This window comes from Calidris pugnax, unplaced genomic scaffold, assembly GCF_001431845.1.
Source record: "Calidris pugnax isolate Ruff unplaced genomic scaffold, ASM143184v1 scaffold67, whole genome shotgun sequence".
Taxonomy (NCBI): domain Eukaryota; kingdom Metazoa; phylum Chordata; class Aves; order Charadriiformes; family Scolopacidae; genus Calidris; species Calidris pugnax.
This window is the reverse complement of record NW_015090779.1, coordinates 325,946-344,447: the sequence shown is the minus strand read 5'-3', so window position 1 is coordinate 344,447 and position 18,502 is coordinate 325,946. Positions and strand designations below refer to the sequence as shown.

Here is an 18,502-nt window from a genome sequence, read left to right as displayed (position 1 = left end):
AAACAAAACTATGTACCATGCAATATTGACTGAACCAAATTAATTGAATGCTAAGCAGCTGGACCTCTGGTGCTAATGTTTACATAATGTACTTATAAATAGTGCTGTTCTCTTTTCAACTTTGTAAAGCAACACAAGTCAGAAAAAACTTCCAGGATTACGGCTCAGACTGGGACAGCCATCTATTGTACAGCGCTTCTAGGAGGAAACCGAAGGATGAAAGGGGTGATTTGCATTGGACTTATAACCTCTACATAAAGAGTGCTCCTGACAGCACTGCAAACAAACTCATGAAGGTGTGGAAGTCCTTTGAGGTAGCAAAAGAGGTGAAGGACTGCACCACTGGGCTTCCAAGAGAGGTCAGGACCCTCTCGACATCCCAAGTCAGGCACTCCCAGCCTGCACTGCCAGAACCTGAGCAGAACATTTAGTGATCTGCATTTTGGTGCTCCTGAAGATGGATTTTTTTCCCCTCCTCCTCAAACTAGGGGGGAATGAAGGGTAGAAGATAAAGAGGAAAAAAAACAACCAAGAAAACTTCACCAGAAGAGGTCAGGAGTTTCTGTTCAACCTTCCGCAGGTTGGGATACAGGCAGTATCCAGCAGAAGTGTCCAGTCAAAAGGAAAAGAAGAAAGAGACAAGGAGAAAGCTTAAAACAGGTTCATGAAAAAGCATCTCAGAATGAAAGCAAGAGAAGATGACTGGGATTTCTGACACATGCTACTGGAAAGAAACAACCCCCCTCTTCCCAACTCCAAACTCTCAAGGACAGTCTGGTACCAGCAGCAAGTGAACCTGGATGCAAGGCAACAAAGCTATGGGGGTTAATCTCCTCACACATAGCTTCTGCCCTGATTGCTGTTGACTAGCCTTTAGATAAGAACATGATGGTGCGATTCAGAACTTTGCTGGTTTCAGCCCCACAGGAGAAGAAAATTCAGCCAAAGAGGCCAGAAACATGGAAGCAGTTGAACAAACAGATCCTCAGCGGCTGTGACTACTAAAGTACCATTTTAAAACTCTATGCTTCAAAGCCACTCAAACTAGATTATAAACCAAGAAACAACTTAAAGGTCTATAGAAACTGATGTATGATGGCTGTCCTTCTTAGGGCTGATCTGTTAACAGCAGTTGTCCATCTATACACTACACATACAATTACACAAGTGTCTAGCCTAGACAAGAAGACAACAGCCAGTAGCACATACTGCACACTTACTTTGTTAAAAAAGTTTAAAAAGCAATATTATTGCTCCTAATTTTGAGGCAAGTCATCAAAATGTCTCAAGCCCAAAGCTAAATCACTGGCACTGCTCACTGAGGATATGAGAGAGCTCTGAGTTTTCAGTGACATTTTGACCACTTCTTATTACTACACAATATGCATGGGCATAAACAGTAGTTTCTAATTGCAAATTAATTCACATTAATTACACAAAGATGTGTAAAGTCAGAGGCTTTCAACATCAGACCAAAAATCATCACTCCAGGGATGAAGTAAAAATACAAGTTGTAAAGGTGAAAGACACAAAATGGGCAAACCAGGGGGCAGTGGAAGATGACAGACCCTCAACTGCTGTCCTCAGATGAATGTCCATCTCACCCATCATCTTGTCTCTGACAGTGACCAGCACCACACATATATGACACTAGAATAGGATGTACATGGTGATATTTCCCCAGTAAAGTCCTCCAATAAGTGTTCTGCCCTTTGTTACCTCAAGTCAGAAATGGTATCATTGTATTTAATAACCTGGATAGTTTCTTATTCTGCAAATATATGATAGCTTCTGAACAAGGTCAACATCTGCCATCTGCCTATTGAAAGTATTTCTCAGTGGAAAAAAAAAAATTAAAGTCACTTATAGCTACAAACACTCACTCAAACACAGGTGGCAGGGAGCCTTTTCAAGCCATTCTATCACCTTAACTAGTTAACTAGTGACACTACTTTCCAAAACACATCTTCAGATTTGCTGTGTCCCCTTCACATGTTGGGTTCAAGTTGAAATAGTGCAACAAATCTACCCCTGTATGGCCCACCTCAGTGGTGTGTGGAAGCAATGCTTTATCTCGCTGTTTGAATACAGTTGTAGGAATAATAACTGTGAAACAAGAAAAATGATAGTGTAAGAATACATGCAGACTAAGTTGTTAGGAAGGGGATGATCCAGTAGCGGTGGAGGAGGGTTGGGTTTCAGCCTCATGTTCTTTACACAAGGCTAAATGCTTTGGGGGCACACAGAGTAGAAATATTCTTTTGAATTGATTGATTCAGACTCCCATCCCTGAGGCAGAGACCCTGTTGCTGGGTGTTTCGGAGCTGCCTGCCCTGGAGAATCAGAAGGAAAATGAGGCTCCGTTTGGGCATCCCTGTGGAATTGGTGGTGATGGTAGAACCATGACTTTACTTGTTGAGGTAATATAGTACAGATCTTTGTTTATCCCAGGGGTATTTGAGATGGTAAGTGCTGTGCTGGGAAATGAAACAGCCTGGTGACATTAACATCTAATACACTGTTAACCTCAGCTATATCACAATGTCAGCAACATTTCTAAAATATTTTTTCCTGCGAGCAGCAAGATTTATACATAACCTATTTCTTGCAATCTAGTTACTTTTTAGATCTGTGGTATTTCTGCCTAAGTGCTCTCACTTAAACTCTCAGCTGCTGGTCGAGAAGTAAAAAAAAAAAAGTGTTGGCACATCAAGGACTATATTATCTTTTCTAGACACTATTTTCTAGGAAGAAGTTTAATATCTTGAGGGCAATTAAATATATTTGAATGGGTTTGAAGCTGGAAAAGAATCTAGCAAGTAAACAAAGGCTTAAATAATTTTCATGGGAGCTTTATTAATAATAATAATAAAAAAACATCTTAGCAATTACTTATTATTTAGGTCAACAGAAGCACACACAGAAATCCTGGGGAATTTGTTTTGATTAAGTGGGCTGGACTGCTGGGGATGTCAGCCCAGAAACCAGAAATATGGAAGAAATGTGTTTAAATCCCAAGGCACTTGAAGAAATGTGTTTAAATCCCAAGGCACGTTCCGTACAGAGTCCGAACCACCCAAAGGAGCTGCTGACGCCAAGCACATCCCCACCCCGAAAACCCGGCTCCCCTCTAATTGCCGTCCCTCTAATTGCCATAACCCGGCCCCGGGGCCGGCAGGTCCCGAGCGGGGTTGCCCCGGGGCCGGCAGCGCTGGGGACCGGACCGGCCGCGGAGCGTGGGCGCCCTCCGGTGGCCACCGGGAGGGGTGACAGAACCACGCCGGAGCTCGCCCACCCCCAGTTCAGGTTTTTAGGGAACGGGCGTAGCTGAATTAGATCAACTCGTATTATTACATCAGCTAAATGATATTTATTTCATGGCATTACGTATTTAGGGAAATAACTCTAGACCCGTGCAGTGTGGCCCTTTAACCCCACGGCAGCTGGGGCCACACAGCCCCGCTCCCACTCCCCCCAGTTGGGATCGGGGAGAGAGTAAAAGTGAGGAAAAAAAACCTGAGATAAAAACCACCCCCAGTTCAGGTTTTTAGGGAACGGGCATAGCCGAATTACATCAACTCGCGTTATTACATCAGCTAAATTATATTTATCTCATGGCATTACTTATTTATGGAAATAACTCTGGACCCGTGCAGTGTGGCCCTTTAACCCCACGGCAGCTGGGGCCACACATCCCCGCTCCCACTCCCCCCAGTTGGGATCGGGGAGAGAGTAAAAGTGAGGAAAAAAAACCTGAGATAAAAACAGTTTAACAAGCAAAGCAAAACAAGGAATTCACTCACAGCTTGCCACGGGCAGGCAGGTGTTCAGCCATCCCCAGGAGAGCAGGGGTCCATCATGTGTAATGGTTACTGGGGAAGACAAACACCGTAAATCCAAACGTTTCTCCCTTCCTTTTTCTTCCCCCAGCTTTATATACTGAGCCTGATGTGATGTGGTATGTAATCATTTTGGTTGGAAGTGACCTTTAAGATCATCAAATCAAACCATTAACCTAACACTGCCAAGTTAGTACTAAACCATGTTCCTCAACATTATATCTACCCATCTTTTAAATACCTTCAGGGATGGTGACTCAACCACTTCCCTGGGCAGCCTGTTCCAATGCTTGACAACCCTTTCAGTGAAGAAATTTTTCCTAATATCCAACCTAAACCTCCCCTGACACAACTTGAGACCATTTCCTCTTGTCCTAAATATCCCTTTGGTCAGCTGGGGTAAGCCGTCCCAGCTGTGTCTCCTCCCAGCTTTTTGTGTCCCCCAGTCTGCTTGCTGGTGGGCTGGTGTGAGGAGCAGAAGAGACCTTGACCGCTCAGAAACAGCCCAAAAACATCAGTGCGCTACCAATAGTATCCTCATCTCAAATCCAAAACAGAGCCCCACAGCAGCTGCTAAAAAGAGAGTCAACTCCATCCCTGCCAAAACCACGATATGCAGTCGAAGTTACCACCACTCTGGACAGCTATTATGAACATAATTGAAATATTTCAGGTTCCCAATATTTGACTTTTATGAAATTTGTGTTCAGACATCACCATTCAGTTGTAAGTACTGCTCTCTCTGTCACAAAAGCAGAGGTATCCCTTTAGAGCAGTGACATGGATACATATGCAGAGGGAAAAGGATCACATGGAAAAAAAGCTGCTGAGGGAATACCTGGGCAGTGCAGATAAGTTCAGTGAAAAAATCAGCACGTTAGAGCTGGCCACTGCGCAGACTAGACCCACTTATTTATCATTCAAATAGCTTTTCTGCCATCGCAAACGTTGAAGGCATATGCTGCCAGAAATGAGGGTTTATCATTGCCTGCTGGCCCGAAGCTAGTGCTGCTCCACACTGAATGTTTCTTAACTTATGTGACTGCAGCTCCTCACTGGAAGGCACCATCCACTTCAGAAAGGAGGAGAGATCTGTCCTCTGCTAACCCTGTTCACAGCTGAGATCGGTTCCAGTCTTTAAACCGCAGCCAGCTGTGCTCCTCCTGAGTTTGCTAATTTGGAAAGCCAAAAGCAACATCAACACCTGTGGAACATGGAACACGAGGGCCTCTAAGTCCTCCTTCTGTGAGTCATCATCAGCCATGAAAGCAACGCCTCTCACACAACGTGCAAAGCACTTAATGAAGAGCATCACACAATAAAAATCATATCACGTCAGGGAATGAACTGCCTTGTTAGTGTCTACCAGAGTTACTACAATGACTGTCAAGGCAATCATGATTGTACCGGGGCTCTCTCTGCACAAAACCCCAGGAAGATGTTCCTGCTCAATTACTCTTCTAAAAAGAGCGCTAACAAATGGGAATGCTCTTGATTGAAAGACATCACTATCCCTTTCTCAGAATTTCCCCCAGCTTTAACTGGAGTAAATTCAAGGAACAAATCAGCATGTTAGAAACAGCAGTACCTCACATTACATCCATTTTTTTGTAACCCGGCCCCGGGGCCGGCAGGTCCCGAGCGGGGTTGCCCCGGGGCCGGCAGCGCTGGGGACCGGACCGGCCGCGGAGCGTGGGCGCCCTCCGGTGGCCACCGGGAGGGGTGACAGAACCACGCCGGAGCTCGCCCACCCCCAGTTCAGGTTTTTAGGGAACGGGCATAGCCGAATTACATCAACTCGCGTTATTACATCAGCTAAATTATATTTATCTCATGGCATTACTTATTTATGGAAATAACTCTGGACCCGTGCAGTGTGGCCCTTTAACCCCACGGCAGCTGGGGCCACACATCCCCGCTCCCACTCCCCCCAGTTGGGATCGGGGAGAGAGTAAAAGTGAGGAAAAAAAACCTGAGATAAAAACAGTTTAACAAGCAAAGCAAAACAAGGAATTCACTCACAGCTTGCCACGGGCAGGCAGGTGTTCAGCCATCCCCAGGAGAGCAGGGGTCCATCATGTGTAATGGTTACTGGGGAAGACAAACACCGTAAATCCAAACGTTTCTCCCTTCCTTTTTCTTCCCCCAGCTTTATATACTGAGCCTGATGTGATGTGGTATGTGCAGGTGTTCAGCCATCCCCAGGAGAGCAGGACTCCATCATGTGTAATGGTTAATGGGGAAGACACCTTAAATCCAAACATCTCTCCCTTCCTTTTTCTTCCCCCAGCTTTATATACTGAGCCTGATGTGATGTGGTGTGTAATCATAGAATCATTTTGGTTGGAAGTGACCTTTAAGATCATCAAGTCCAACCATTAACCTAACACTGCCAAGTTAGTACTAAACCATGTTCCTCAACATTCTTCCCCCAGCTTTATATACTGAGCCTGATGTGATGTGGTGTGTAATCATAGAATCATTTTGGTTGGAAGTGACCTTTAAGATCATCAAGTCCAACCATTAACCTAACACTGCCAAGTTAGTGCTAAACCATGTTCCTCAACACTGTATCTACCCATCTTTTAAATACCTTCAGGGATGGTGACTCAACCACTTCCCTGGGCAGCCTGTTCCAATGCTTGACAACCCTTTCAGTGAAGAAATTTTTCCTAATATCCAACCTAAACCTCCCCTGACACAACTTGAGACCATTTCCTCTTGTCCCAAATATCCCTTTGGTCAGCTGGGGTAAGCCGTCCCAGCTGTGTCTCCTCCCAGCTTTTTGTGTCCCCCAGTCTGCTTGCTGGTGGGCTGGTGTGAGGAGCAGAAGAGACCTTGACCGCTCAGAAACAGCCCAAAAACATCAGTGCGCTACCAATAGTATCCTCATCTCAAATCCAAAACAGAGCCCCACAGCAGCTGCTAAAAAGAGAGTCAACTCCATCCCTGCCAAAACCACGATATGCAGTCGAAGTTACCACCACTCTGGACAGCTATTATGAACATAATTGAAATATTTCAGGTTCCCAATATTTGACTTTTATGAAATTTGTGTTCAGACATCACCATTCAGTTGTAAGTACTGCTCTCTCTGTCACAAAAGCAGAGGTATCCCTTTAGAGCAGTGACATGGATACATATGCAGAGGGAAAAGGATCACATGGAAAAAAAGCTGCTGAGGGAATACCTGGGCAGTGCAGATAAGTTCAGTGAAAAAATCAGCACGTTAGAGCTGGCCACTGCGCAGACTAGACCCACTTATTTATCATTCAAATAGCTTTTCTGCCATCGCAAACGTTGAAGGCATATGCTGCCAGAAATGAGGGTTTATCATTGCCTGCTGGCCCGAAGCTAGTGCTGCTCCACACTGAATGTTTCTTAACTTATGTGACTGCAGCTCCTCACTGGAAGGCACCATCCACTTCAGAAAGGAGGAGTGATCTGTCCTCTGCTAACCCTGTTCACAGCTGAGATCGGTTCCAGTCTTTAAACCGCAGCCAGCTGTGCTCCTCCTGAGTTTGCTAATTTGGAAAGCCAAAAGCAACATCAACACCTGTGGAACATGGAACACGAGGGCCTCTAAGTCCTCCTTCTGTGAGTCATCATCAGCCATGAAAGCAACGCCTCTCACACAACGTGCAAAGCACTTAATGAAGAGCATCACACAATAAAAATCATATCACGTCAGGGAATGAACTGCCTTGTTAGTGTCTACCAGAGTTACTACAATGACTGTCAAGGCAATCATGATTGTACCGGGGCTCTCTCTGCACAAAACCCCAGGAAGATGTTCCTGCTCAATTACTCTTCTAAAAAGAGCGCTAACAAATGGGAATGCTCTTGATTGAAAGACATCACTATCCCTTTCTCAGAATTTCCCCCAGCTTTAACTGGAGTAAATTCAAGGAACAAATCAGCATGTTAGAAACAGCAGTACCTCACATTACATCCATTTTTTTGTAGTATTTGGAAGTGTTTTTAAGTTTGTAAAGGTTAAAGACATGGACTGCCAGCTGTCATGGCTTGTCATCAGCTGAAGTCTTCCGTGTAAGGTTTTTGCTTTTGGTCAATTGACTTTATAACCTTGTAATTCTACTTTTTATCTAGCAGCCAAAGTCATAGTAACCTTTCCAAGACTAGTGACAAGCACATTTGCTATGTTACAAAACTCCCGTGGTTTGTTTTTGCAGAAGTCCAGCATTACCACATGCTGTACCAGTACAGATCCTTCTGTAGGAATATGTACCTGCCTTCCTTTTGAAATCTGCCCTGTGATATCCCAGGGGTTTATTTGGGATCTTTGTGGTTTTAACAACTAAATCTACAATAAAATTTCCTTCCCCAAAGGTGAATTATCTGCAATAGCTACTCCCTCTTCTGTCAAGAAGGCAGAGGGACTGCAGAGAGGCTGGCAGAGGCTGCCTAAGGAGACCTCAAGTAAAGTTAGGACTTGCTGATCACTGGGGATGACTGCTCTCTCTGCCACGGGTGCCAGCACACACCAGCTGAGGAAGCAGCACAATTGGAGCAGAACTGGAGGGAGGGTGTGAAAAGGGCCCCAGGTAACACTGGCACAGAATAGAAGAATCAGAGCCAGCATTTTCTTCCAAACTCTGAAGCAGAATCCAGGATTCTCACATCTAAACCTTCACCTGGGACTTTGCAGAAAGTACTGGTGAAACTTCTGGGTAGTGCTACACCTTTATTCTTTCTAGCCCCTAAAGACAAAGAAATAACTATGACTATATATCTTCATGTAGAGGATAACCAATACCCTTTTAGGATGAGATGACTGTTTACTCTATTTTGCTGCATCTTTTTCAAAAAGGGAGAACATTCAAGAGATATTTTCTATAATAGAGATTTGCAAGAAAACAAAGTTAACACCTCCTTGACAATCTTAGTCTGTTAAACAGACTTAGCAGTCTTCATCCCCTCCTTCAATCACTGACACCTCACTCGTGGCTCTTGTTGGCCCCATGGTTTGTGTGCAATGCCTTCAAAGCAGACACTGAAGCTCCACTACCAAGCAGTTACCCTGACCTTTTGCAGTGAAAACCTTTTGGCTTCTACCTGGAAGGAATGAAAACCAGCCACACAGAGAGCCCTGTGTGACAGCCCCAGGATGGTTCATTAAAAAAAAAAAAAAAGCATTAATTAATGGGAAGCACAGCTTTAAGCAAACAGCAGTGATCCATAAGACGGTTTCGGGGGCAATTCAGACAGTTAGCAAACCATGGCACTGAGCAGCTCACAAATAAGATACTTCACCTTGTTCGCATCAAACGATAGCTGTTCGATACCTGCAGACTTTCCAAGCAGTCCCCTTGAGCCCAGCAACGAGTTGTGAGAGTTTCTCTGGTGGTCACCAGGGAAACTACAGACCTGTTCTGCATGCAGTCAGCCTTCCAGAGACGAGGTGATTACCAGGCACTATCACAGGAAAAGACATCCCAAGACTTATTTCCCTAGGTAGAAATTGCATTACTGGTGCATATGAAAGGATAAGCTCCTAACTCTGCAGAGGCTTCCACAGTTGGCTCAGCTGGCAAAACCACTCTCAAGTTTTCTGAAGCTTTGAGTTCAAACACGTGTTTTTATTTGATCTGTGCTATACGATTTAAACCTGATTAAATCTAACACCTGAAGGGAAAGTTTAAAAATAGATGAGATCTTGTTCTCTCCTTTGGTAGATATCCGGAGAAAAGTAGTAAAATGCAATAAATTGCAACCAGTTTAAATATTAGCTCAAAAATGTCATCAGTTGTGAGTTTTTTTTGAAACTCAGTCACTTTTGAATTTAATCAAAATGTTTTTGAAAATGGTAACAATAATGTTAATTCCCAGTGATAGAACGACAAATTAATTTTTAATTAAATGATAAAAAAATCAACATTGCTGTTATAAGGGAAGAAAAGAAACGTGCTAGTTTTGAAGTTGATAGGAAATAGTTCTGTGATAACAGAAGATCAAAGATGGCATAGTCTAATTAAAATATAAAATGCTTCATGAATATCAAAGGGATACCTACAGCTCTGACAGACATTGTCAGGTAATAGCACAGGCAGCTGAATTCTTCTAGAATCATCTTTGCCTCCACTGGCTCCACACTCTGTATTTTGCCACAGTCTGTATAGGAAATCAAATGCAAAGCTGGGAACTGAACCTGGTTTTACTGTCAGAGCTCCTCCTAGAGAGTGTAGAAGTTTTGCTGATGTTATATCAGTCTGTTGTTAATTTGAGCAACTCAAGTCTGAACAAAAAGTAGTAGTATTAGAGCTCGCTAAAAATTGCTCTTTAATCTTAAATACTGTCCTTGTTTTCTGTCTTCTCCCTTTCCACACCTAGAAGCTCCCCCAGGTACAGAGGATACTACCTGGCTTCTGTATAACAGAAATGTCCCATAACAAGGCTGAATTCCTGATCAATTTCAGCTCCTTCCACTTTAACCACAACTATTTAAGTCAAGTAATAAAACAAAAAGAAAAATCAATAATCAAATTGTGCTTCTGTTTCAGATGGATACACTACTGATGATATTGAGTTTTACTGGAATGGAGGAGAGTCGGCAGTAACGGGAGTTAATAACATTGAGCTCCCACAATTTTCTATCGTTGATTACAAGATGGTATCAAAGAGAGTGGAATTCACAACAGGTAAGCACTGGCTACTTGAAAAACCTCCCCTCCCCTTCCCCGACCCAGAAATATCAGTGTCTAACTTTTGCTAGGCATTAGTCATTATATGACTTCTTTCTTTCAGGAGCGTATCCCCGATTATCGCTTAGCTTCCGGCTTAAAAGAAATATTGGATACTTCATTTTGCAAACCTATATGCCTTCCACACTGATCACAATTCTGTCGTGGGTATCTTTTTGGATCAATTACGATGCCTCTGCAGCCAGAGTTGCTCTAGGTAACTTCTTTTCAAACTCACTGAACTACACAGATACTTAGTGCCTTTGAATAGAGTAGCACTAATTCCATCCAGCTGATTGCAGCAGCATTAATTGTGATCTTACACATGCAGCGTAGGGTCTTCATTGTCAGGAAGGCAGGCAGGTGTCACCCTGCTTTCTGCAGTTAATTTGGGAGCCTGACTTCCAGCCATTTTGTCCCTCTATTTTTTCCCACCTCTCTGTAAATTCAACTCATTACACCTGTGCCTAGAGCTATTCTCTAGATGCACTAATGACATGGGATTGCAGCAGACTAAAAAATTAATTTCATCCAGTTGAAACAAAACACACAAGAAAGAAAGAATCACATAAGTGACGGATAACACAATGAGATAGAAATGCTTTACCTGCAATGCTACCTGCTTTACCCTTTAATAGGAAAACCTGTTTTGGCACAAGTAGATATATCACTTGGTCTTCATCAAAGATCATCACTTTATCATAAAGCTTCCTGTTTTCCTTTCAATCCTCTGTTTTCCATCAACAGCTAAATACTTATTCCAGTTCCCCAGAGCAATGCAAGCCACCCTGTGGGGTCAAGCAGGGCTACTGCTGTAAATAGAGAAGCATTTCCTCACATAGAAAGACCAGTGATCAACTCTTTGCTATCCAGGTCAGCTAACACCATCTTTCCTAGCAGAGTTATTGTAAAAATTAAGGAAAGATGTTTCAGGATAGCCTGGGATTTTGGAGGCTATTTCGTTCATCCTCTATTGCATGGAAAGCCAAGAAAGGTGCTACCAGCAGGCCTGCAGGGATATCTTCCTTTCCATTCCAGCAAAAAATCATTCCCTTGGCTGTTAAGAATCTGATCCCATAGTTAATCCATCTGCATGAGAAGTGCACGGTAGCTGGGCAATGCTGCCATTACACCTTCCACGCTCAAACCTCCTTCCTGGTCTTCTTAGTCCATGTCTTCTTCTTCCTTTCACAGGAATCACAACTGTGCTGACCATGACCACCATCAGCACCCACCTCAGGGAGACATTGCCAAAGATCCCTTACGTCAAGGCAATAGATATTTACCTGATGGGGTGCTTTGTGTTCGTGTTCCTGGCCTTGCTGGAATACGCCTTTGTAAACTACATATTCTTTGGGAAAGGACCCCAACGTCAAAAAAAGGCAGCAGGCAGGGCAGGACACGCTACGGGCGAGAGGGGCAGACTGGAAACAAATAGAGTCCAGGTAAAACGTTCGAGCTAACATTTTAAGCATTATTTCTGCTGTGACAATGTTGATGTATATAACAATAGAGATAAATGCAGTTTGAACACACATGCAAAAGCATTTAAGATTGTCTAAGGAAAAATTGCATTTTAAGGAGATTACAGCAACATATGGTTTGTTTCGTCTTCAACTGAAAACAGAGTAAGAAACTACAGAAAATGCAAATGAATATTCAGCACAAGCATTTCTTTGCAGCACAGAATAAAAACAAGGGGGAAGTTAAATATTTACCATTTCAACTGTATTTTTCTTTGCTATAGAAGGTGGTATGTAATAAATATTTATTCTAGAGTTCCTCTTTACCCACAGAAACTTCACCAAAAATAGAAAGCAAAGACAGACACTGTTGCTTCAGTGAGTCTTGAATGAAGCTCACGCCACTCAGCTTCCAGGAACACAAGGAGGATGCTGCTAGGTTCTAACAGCTTCCACAGATGTCAGGATTTTTCCCTCAGCCTCAACTCAAGCAGACCACAGCTCCCCCCTTGTAAAAAACAAGCCAGACAAACTCCAGGAAAAAAAATACCATGGGCACTTTTTTAACAGAGAAAAATTTAATTTAGCAGTACGTCACCAAGTACTCGCAAACTTCTATAAACTTATTCTGCTTTTCCCCGTTTTTCAGAAATAAACACCTCCCTGAGCTGTATTTAGTTCAGTCTGACTCAGAAGAAAATACATACCCTAATGAGACAAAATTTTTCTTCTGTTCACTGCTTTTCTTACAATATATTACATCCAAGTATTAATGAGCTTTTACCCAGGCTGTCCTATAAGCTTCTGTACCGTTGTACCGACACATAAAACTCTAACAGGTAAGGCTTTAGCTTGATGGATGGTGGTGATTTCACATACATGCCAGGAAGTGCATTTCAGAAACTCTGTGCTACTTTGTTAGTTCTAGAGTTGTGGGTCTTGTGTCCCTGCAGCCACACCACTACAGCTAAATATCATTAACAGAGTCATCGTGTCATTGGTTTCAGTGAACTCAGGAGCCCATTAAAAGTCCTCATCCACACTTGCCCCCTGTACCAATGTGTAGGAAACGTTTTATGACAGTGGGTGCACAAATTCAGTTCAGGTTTGCAGCAGTCTCCCAAGATCCCACAAAGTGTTGTCCTCCACAGAGCAGAGGAGACAAGCCACCCTGTTACGGATTGTGGTGTACAGACACTGTCTATCCACTTCTATGGAAGCTAAGGAAGGGGAAAAAACCCCAACAAAACCCAAAAACTCTGACCAGCCACCTCAACAGCTCCTGAGATAACCCAGCCTAGGTGAGAAGCAGCACAGCAAAGGTTTACGACGAAGAGGGAAGCCACACTTCTTCAGAGGTCAGCCTTGGCTCCACAGGCCCCAATGCTCTGAACTGAGTAAAGGATGAGAAAATGTAAAGGATAAGAGTGCAGGTAAGCTCTTTTTCCTACATATTTGGAGAGTTTGTTTAACTAACGAAAAGCCCTAACTCATGACTAAAAGCTTTTGTCTAAATGTTACAGTGGCAAAGATTATGCTGAGACCAGGACTCAGAATGTGATGGAAAGAATTCACAACCACACCTAAACTTTTCAGAGCACCACACGCATAAACTGGCATTTTTTCTGACAGAAAATGGAAGGCATACAAGCTTTGTGCCAGGATTTGTAAGTGTTCACACTTTAAACTGCAATTCCATTCTGAGAATGAGAATGCTTTCAGCGAACAGACTGCTTTCTGCCTGTACAGTGCAGGGTTGTGATTTTAGATACTTTTATATATATATATACACACACATATGTATGGGTATTTATGGATTTTGTTGTCCCACTGGAGATACACTCATGTGGAACCTTGTGAGCATTCATTTTACTCAGCATGGAAATGCTGGTGTCCAACAGTGTATTTCTGTCTTTGGCAGGAAGAATGCATGCGACCGGAGCAATGGGACACAGGAAGGTTACGGGATCTCCAGTGAAAACAACTCCCAGCCCCTCTCCACCATATTTTGAGGTTTTTCACTGGTATTATGATGTCTGTACCTGAGCAGGGGAAAGGTTTTTTTCAGAGCACAAAAGTAGTACAGCTGTAAGTATATATACAGCTATAGGATATTTTTTCCCCTTTTACTCTTGACCCATACCACTTATCCATAGAGGGACCTATAACCAACGGAAGGTATGTAACAGTGTTTCCTCTCTTTGTGCCAGGTGAAGATATTGCTCATTCCCTTCTGACATTCAACTCCTACGACTAAAAAAGTTCAGGTTCCTTCACCAGGTAACAAAAGTTTTAGACACGTCAGCGGCACTCAGCAAACTGATCATGATATTAACACAGTACAGAGAAGATCAGATGGAAACCATACTGCTGTTTCATATGCAGCTGTTCCTTGCTCTACAAACTGAAGAAGGTGGAACTAAAGCCTCTCCGGTTTCACAATTTATGCTATTTTCATTTTTAACATGCAAAAACCAATTAATTTGTAGTGAACAATCTTTCTGTTTCTCTAAATAAAGCATAAAGACTGTTTATATCTCTTTGTCCATTTGTCAAAACGATATGTCAAAACGATAGTATGGGGAAACCACCATAATTATGGATAAATAGGACAAACTCACCCAGCAAGAAAATATTTAGATAGTCCATGCAGGCAACCACTTGTCTCCCCAATTATCATGTGACTAGTCACTACACAGAAGACATTTCTTAAGCACGAGGAAGAGGTAGGATGCAATCATAACATGAATGGAAACAAGGTTGAGCCATCAAGGGGTTCATAAATGGCCACACATGGCAGGGGACAGATGGTCTCCTGCTCCCCAGTTCTGCACAGCATCACATGTTCCCTTCAAACCTTCTGTGCACCACAAAATACCTGGGATGGAAGGCCAAAGACCAGTCTCAGGGTCTGAGGAAAACATACTTTTCTCCAGTACAGCGGCTACTGGAAGGAAAGGAGAGAGCACATCACCTCACAACCAGCTCAACCTTCAAATCCACACCTGAATAAGTATACCCCCGCTGAGCACAACCTGCTTCTACACAGATCAGATTGTGATAACACCACTGCATTTGTTCCGACAAGACAGCCTGTATGAGTAACATGGCCCTGAATCTTTCATCTTAAAAGAAAAGATTTTTTTCTACTGAGACAAAAGTTCTTACCTTTTATCTCCCAAAACTTAACACACACACAAAAAAATATGTAGATAAAAATCCATTCTAGACAGCACTGAGCATTTGAGACTCATCTTCTATCAAGGAACACCAACATGCTCTTCCCCTGGAGCTGACTGACTATATTTTATGTGGTCAATACAGAACTGCTGTTCTCGGGTATTTTTATCACTATAACTATTTCACTCTTACAGTATCATTTGATGTTCCTAACCAGGAACCTCAGTTTCTAAGTAAACATACAAGCCAGATTGTTATCTCTTTTTATGATGTTTCCTGAGCACACATCAAGGCTTTTCTATCACTGATGAAGACTCATACGTAAGTACCTGTGCTGATTTAGGCTTTAGGTAGTTCCAGTGCAAATGAAGAATTAAAAATCTACAACCTCAATATAGATACACACTTAATATAGATGCAAGTGTCATTACAAGAAGCATCACCACAAATGCATCTGAAAAATATTTAAACTTCATTATACCAGATGACTAACACAACATCAGCTCTAGATGCATTGACATCCTCCTCACACATTCTTCATGATATGTTCAGAAGACAAAAAAAAAAAAAACAACTCTTCAGCTTTCCACAACTTTATGGAAAATTTATGCATTGTACAAACAAGGCAAAGTGTATATGTTCATGCAAACACACATTTAGGCTCAGAATACCTGTTAAGCAAGAAACATTATTTTCATCTGAGCAATAGTCGGTTTATGTAATAAAATTCATGGCATTCCAGTTAAAGAACAAGGTGGTATTTGAAAGAATCAATGCATTCTATCCAAGCAAGGAAGAACTGCTCTGGATTTGATGTGGCTTATCTTTCCTACCAAAGGAGGGGACTGAGATACTCTACTCCTAAGTAGGTAGCCAGCTAGTCTCTTTCAGGAATCTCTTAATTTGTACATTTTCCAGATTCCTATGGAAATTTATAGAATTCCTGTGCTTCAGTAACAAAACCGCAGCTGCACGAGTTTTAAGAATAATTTGGAGTGAACTTCAGTAAATTCTGAAGGGGTTTTAACGATATGGGAAGTTAACTATTAGTCCAGTTTCATGTTGCGCAAGCAGTCAATTTGACCCAGGTACTTAAGAAGGCCTCGTCTGCTTCTCTGAGCTAATTTATTCAAGATCACTACGACTAAAAAAGTTCAGGTTCCTTCACCAGGTAACAAAAGTTTTAGACACGTCAGCGGCACTCAGCAAACTGATCATGATATTAACACAGTACAGAGAAGATCAGATGGAAACCATACTGCTGTTTCATATGCAGCTGTTCCTTGCTCTACAAACTGAAGAAGGTGGAACTAAAGCCTCTCCGGTTTCACAATTTATGCTATTTTCATTTTTAACATGCAAAAACCAATTAATTTGTAGTGAACAATCTTTCTGTTTCTCTAAATAAAGCATAAAGACTGTTTATATCTCTTTGTCCATTTGTCAAAACGATATGTCAAAACGATAGTATGGGGAAACCACCATAATTATGGATAAATAGGACAAACTCACCCAGCAAGAAAATATTTAGATAGTCCATGCAGGCAACCACTTGTCTCCCCAATTATCATGTGACTAATCACTACACAGAAGACATTTCTTAAGCACGAGGAAGAGGTAGGATGCAATCATAACATGAATGGAAACAAGGTTGAGCCATCAAGGGGTTCATAAATGGCCACACATGGCAGGGGACAGATGGTCTCCTGCTCCCCAGTTCTGCACAGCATCACATGTTCCCTTCAAACCTTCTGTGCACCACAAAATACCTGGGATGGAAGGCCAAAGACCAGTCTCAGGGTCTGAGGAAAACATACTTTTCTCCAGTACAGCGGCTACTGGAAGGAAAGGAGAGAGCACATCACCTCACAACCAGCTCAACCTTCAAATCCACACCTGAATAAGTATACCCCCGCTGAGCACAACCTGCTTCTACACAGATCAGATTGTGATAACACCACTGCATTTGTTCCGACAAGACAGCCTGTATGAGTAACATGGCCCTGAATCTTTCATCTTAAAAGAAAAGATTTTTTTCTACTGAGACAAAAGTTCTTACCTTTTATCTCCCAAAACTTAACACACACACAAAAAAATATGTAGATAAAAATCCATTCTAGACAGCACTGAGCATTTGAGACTCATCTTCTATCAAGGAACACCAACATGCTCTTCCCCTGGAGCTGACTGACTATATTTTATGTGGTCAATACAGAACTGCTGTTCTCGGGTATTTTTATCACTATAACTATTTCACTCTTACAGTATCATTTGATGTTCCTAACCAGGAACCTCAGTTTCTAAGTAAACATACAAGCCAGATTGTTATCTCTTTTTATGATGTTTCCTGAGCACACATCAAGGCTTTTCTATCACTGATGAAGACTCATACGTAAGTACCTGTGCTGATTTAGGCTTTAGGTAGTTCCAGTGCAAATGAAGAATTAAAAATCTACAACCTCAATATAGATACACACTTAATATAGATGCAAGTGTCATTACAAGAAGCATCACCACAAATGCATCTGAAAAATATTTAAACTTCATTATACCAGATGACTAACACAACATCAGCTCTAGATGCATTGACATCCTCCTCACACATTCTTCATGATATGTTCAGAAGAAAAAAAAAAAAAAAACAACTCTTCAGCTTTCCACAACTTTATGGAAAATTTATGCATTGTACAAACAAGGCAAAGTGTATATGTTCATGCAAACACACATTTAGGCTCAGAATACCTGTTAAGCAAGAAACATTATTTTCATCTGAGCAATAGTCGGTTTATGTAATAAAATTCATGGCATTCCAGTTAAAGAACAAGGTGGTATTTGAAAGAATCAATGCATTCTATCCAAGCAAGGAAGAACTGCTCTGGATTTGATGTGGCTTATCTTTCCTACCAAAGGAGGGGACTGAGATACTCTACTCCTAAGTAGGTAGCCAGCTAGTCTCTTTCAGGAATCTCTTAATTTGTACATTTTCCAGATTCCTATGGAAATTTATAGAATTCCTGTGCTTCAGTAACAAAACCGCAGCTGCACGAGTTTTAAGAATAATTTGGAGTGAACTTCAGTAAATTCTGAAGGGGTTTTAACGATATGGGAAGTTAACTATTAGTCCAGTTTCATGTTGCACAAGCAGTGAATTTGACCCAGGTACTTAAGAAGACCTCGTCTGCTTCTCTGAGCTAGTTTAATCAAGATCAGTGTAAGGTCCTTTGCTCTGAATTGCAAAGACTGCAATTCAAAAACTGAATTACTTCATGATATATACAAATCATCCTGCCAAAAATGATTTAAATAAAACTCATTTTAA

At 42.0% G+C, this 18,502-nt stretch overlaps 1 protein-coding gene across 3 annotated transcripts in view; it reads left to right on the top strand.

The window, feature by feature from the left end:
- Nucleotides 1-18,502, top strand: part of GABRB1 (gamma-aminobutyric acid (GABA) A receptor, beta 1) — a 79,067-nt gene that overhangs the window by 48,767 nt on the left and 11,798 nt on the right. The window contains exons 3-9 of one of the 3 annotated variants that reach the window (XR_001413374.1): nt 10,361-10,498; nt 10,605-10,757; nt 11,735-11,985; nt 13,160-13,436; nt 13,527-13,670; nt 13,925-14,091; nt 14,214-15,705. Coding sequence is in view for 1 of the 3 variants with exons in the window: in XM_014954349.1 (XP_014809835.1) it covers nt 10,361-10,498; nt 10,605-10,757; nt 11,735-11,985 (542 nt within the window). In the remaining 2 variants the exon portion in view is untranslated. Of the gene's footprint in view, nt 1-10,360; nt 10,499-10,604; nt 10,758-11,734; nt 11,986-13,159; nt 13,437-13,526; nt 14,092-14,213; nt 15,706-18,502 lie in introns of those variants that run through there. The other 2 variants (XR_001413373.1, XM_014954349.1) reach the window with 2 other exon arrangements.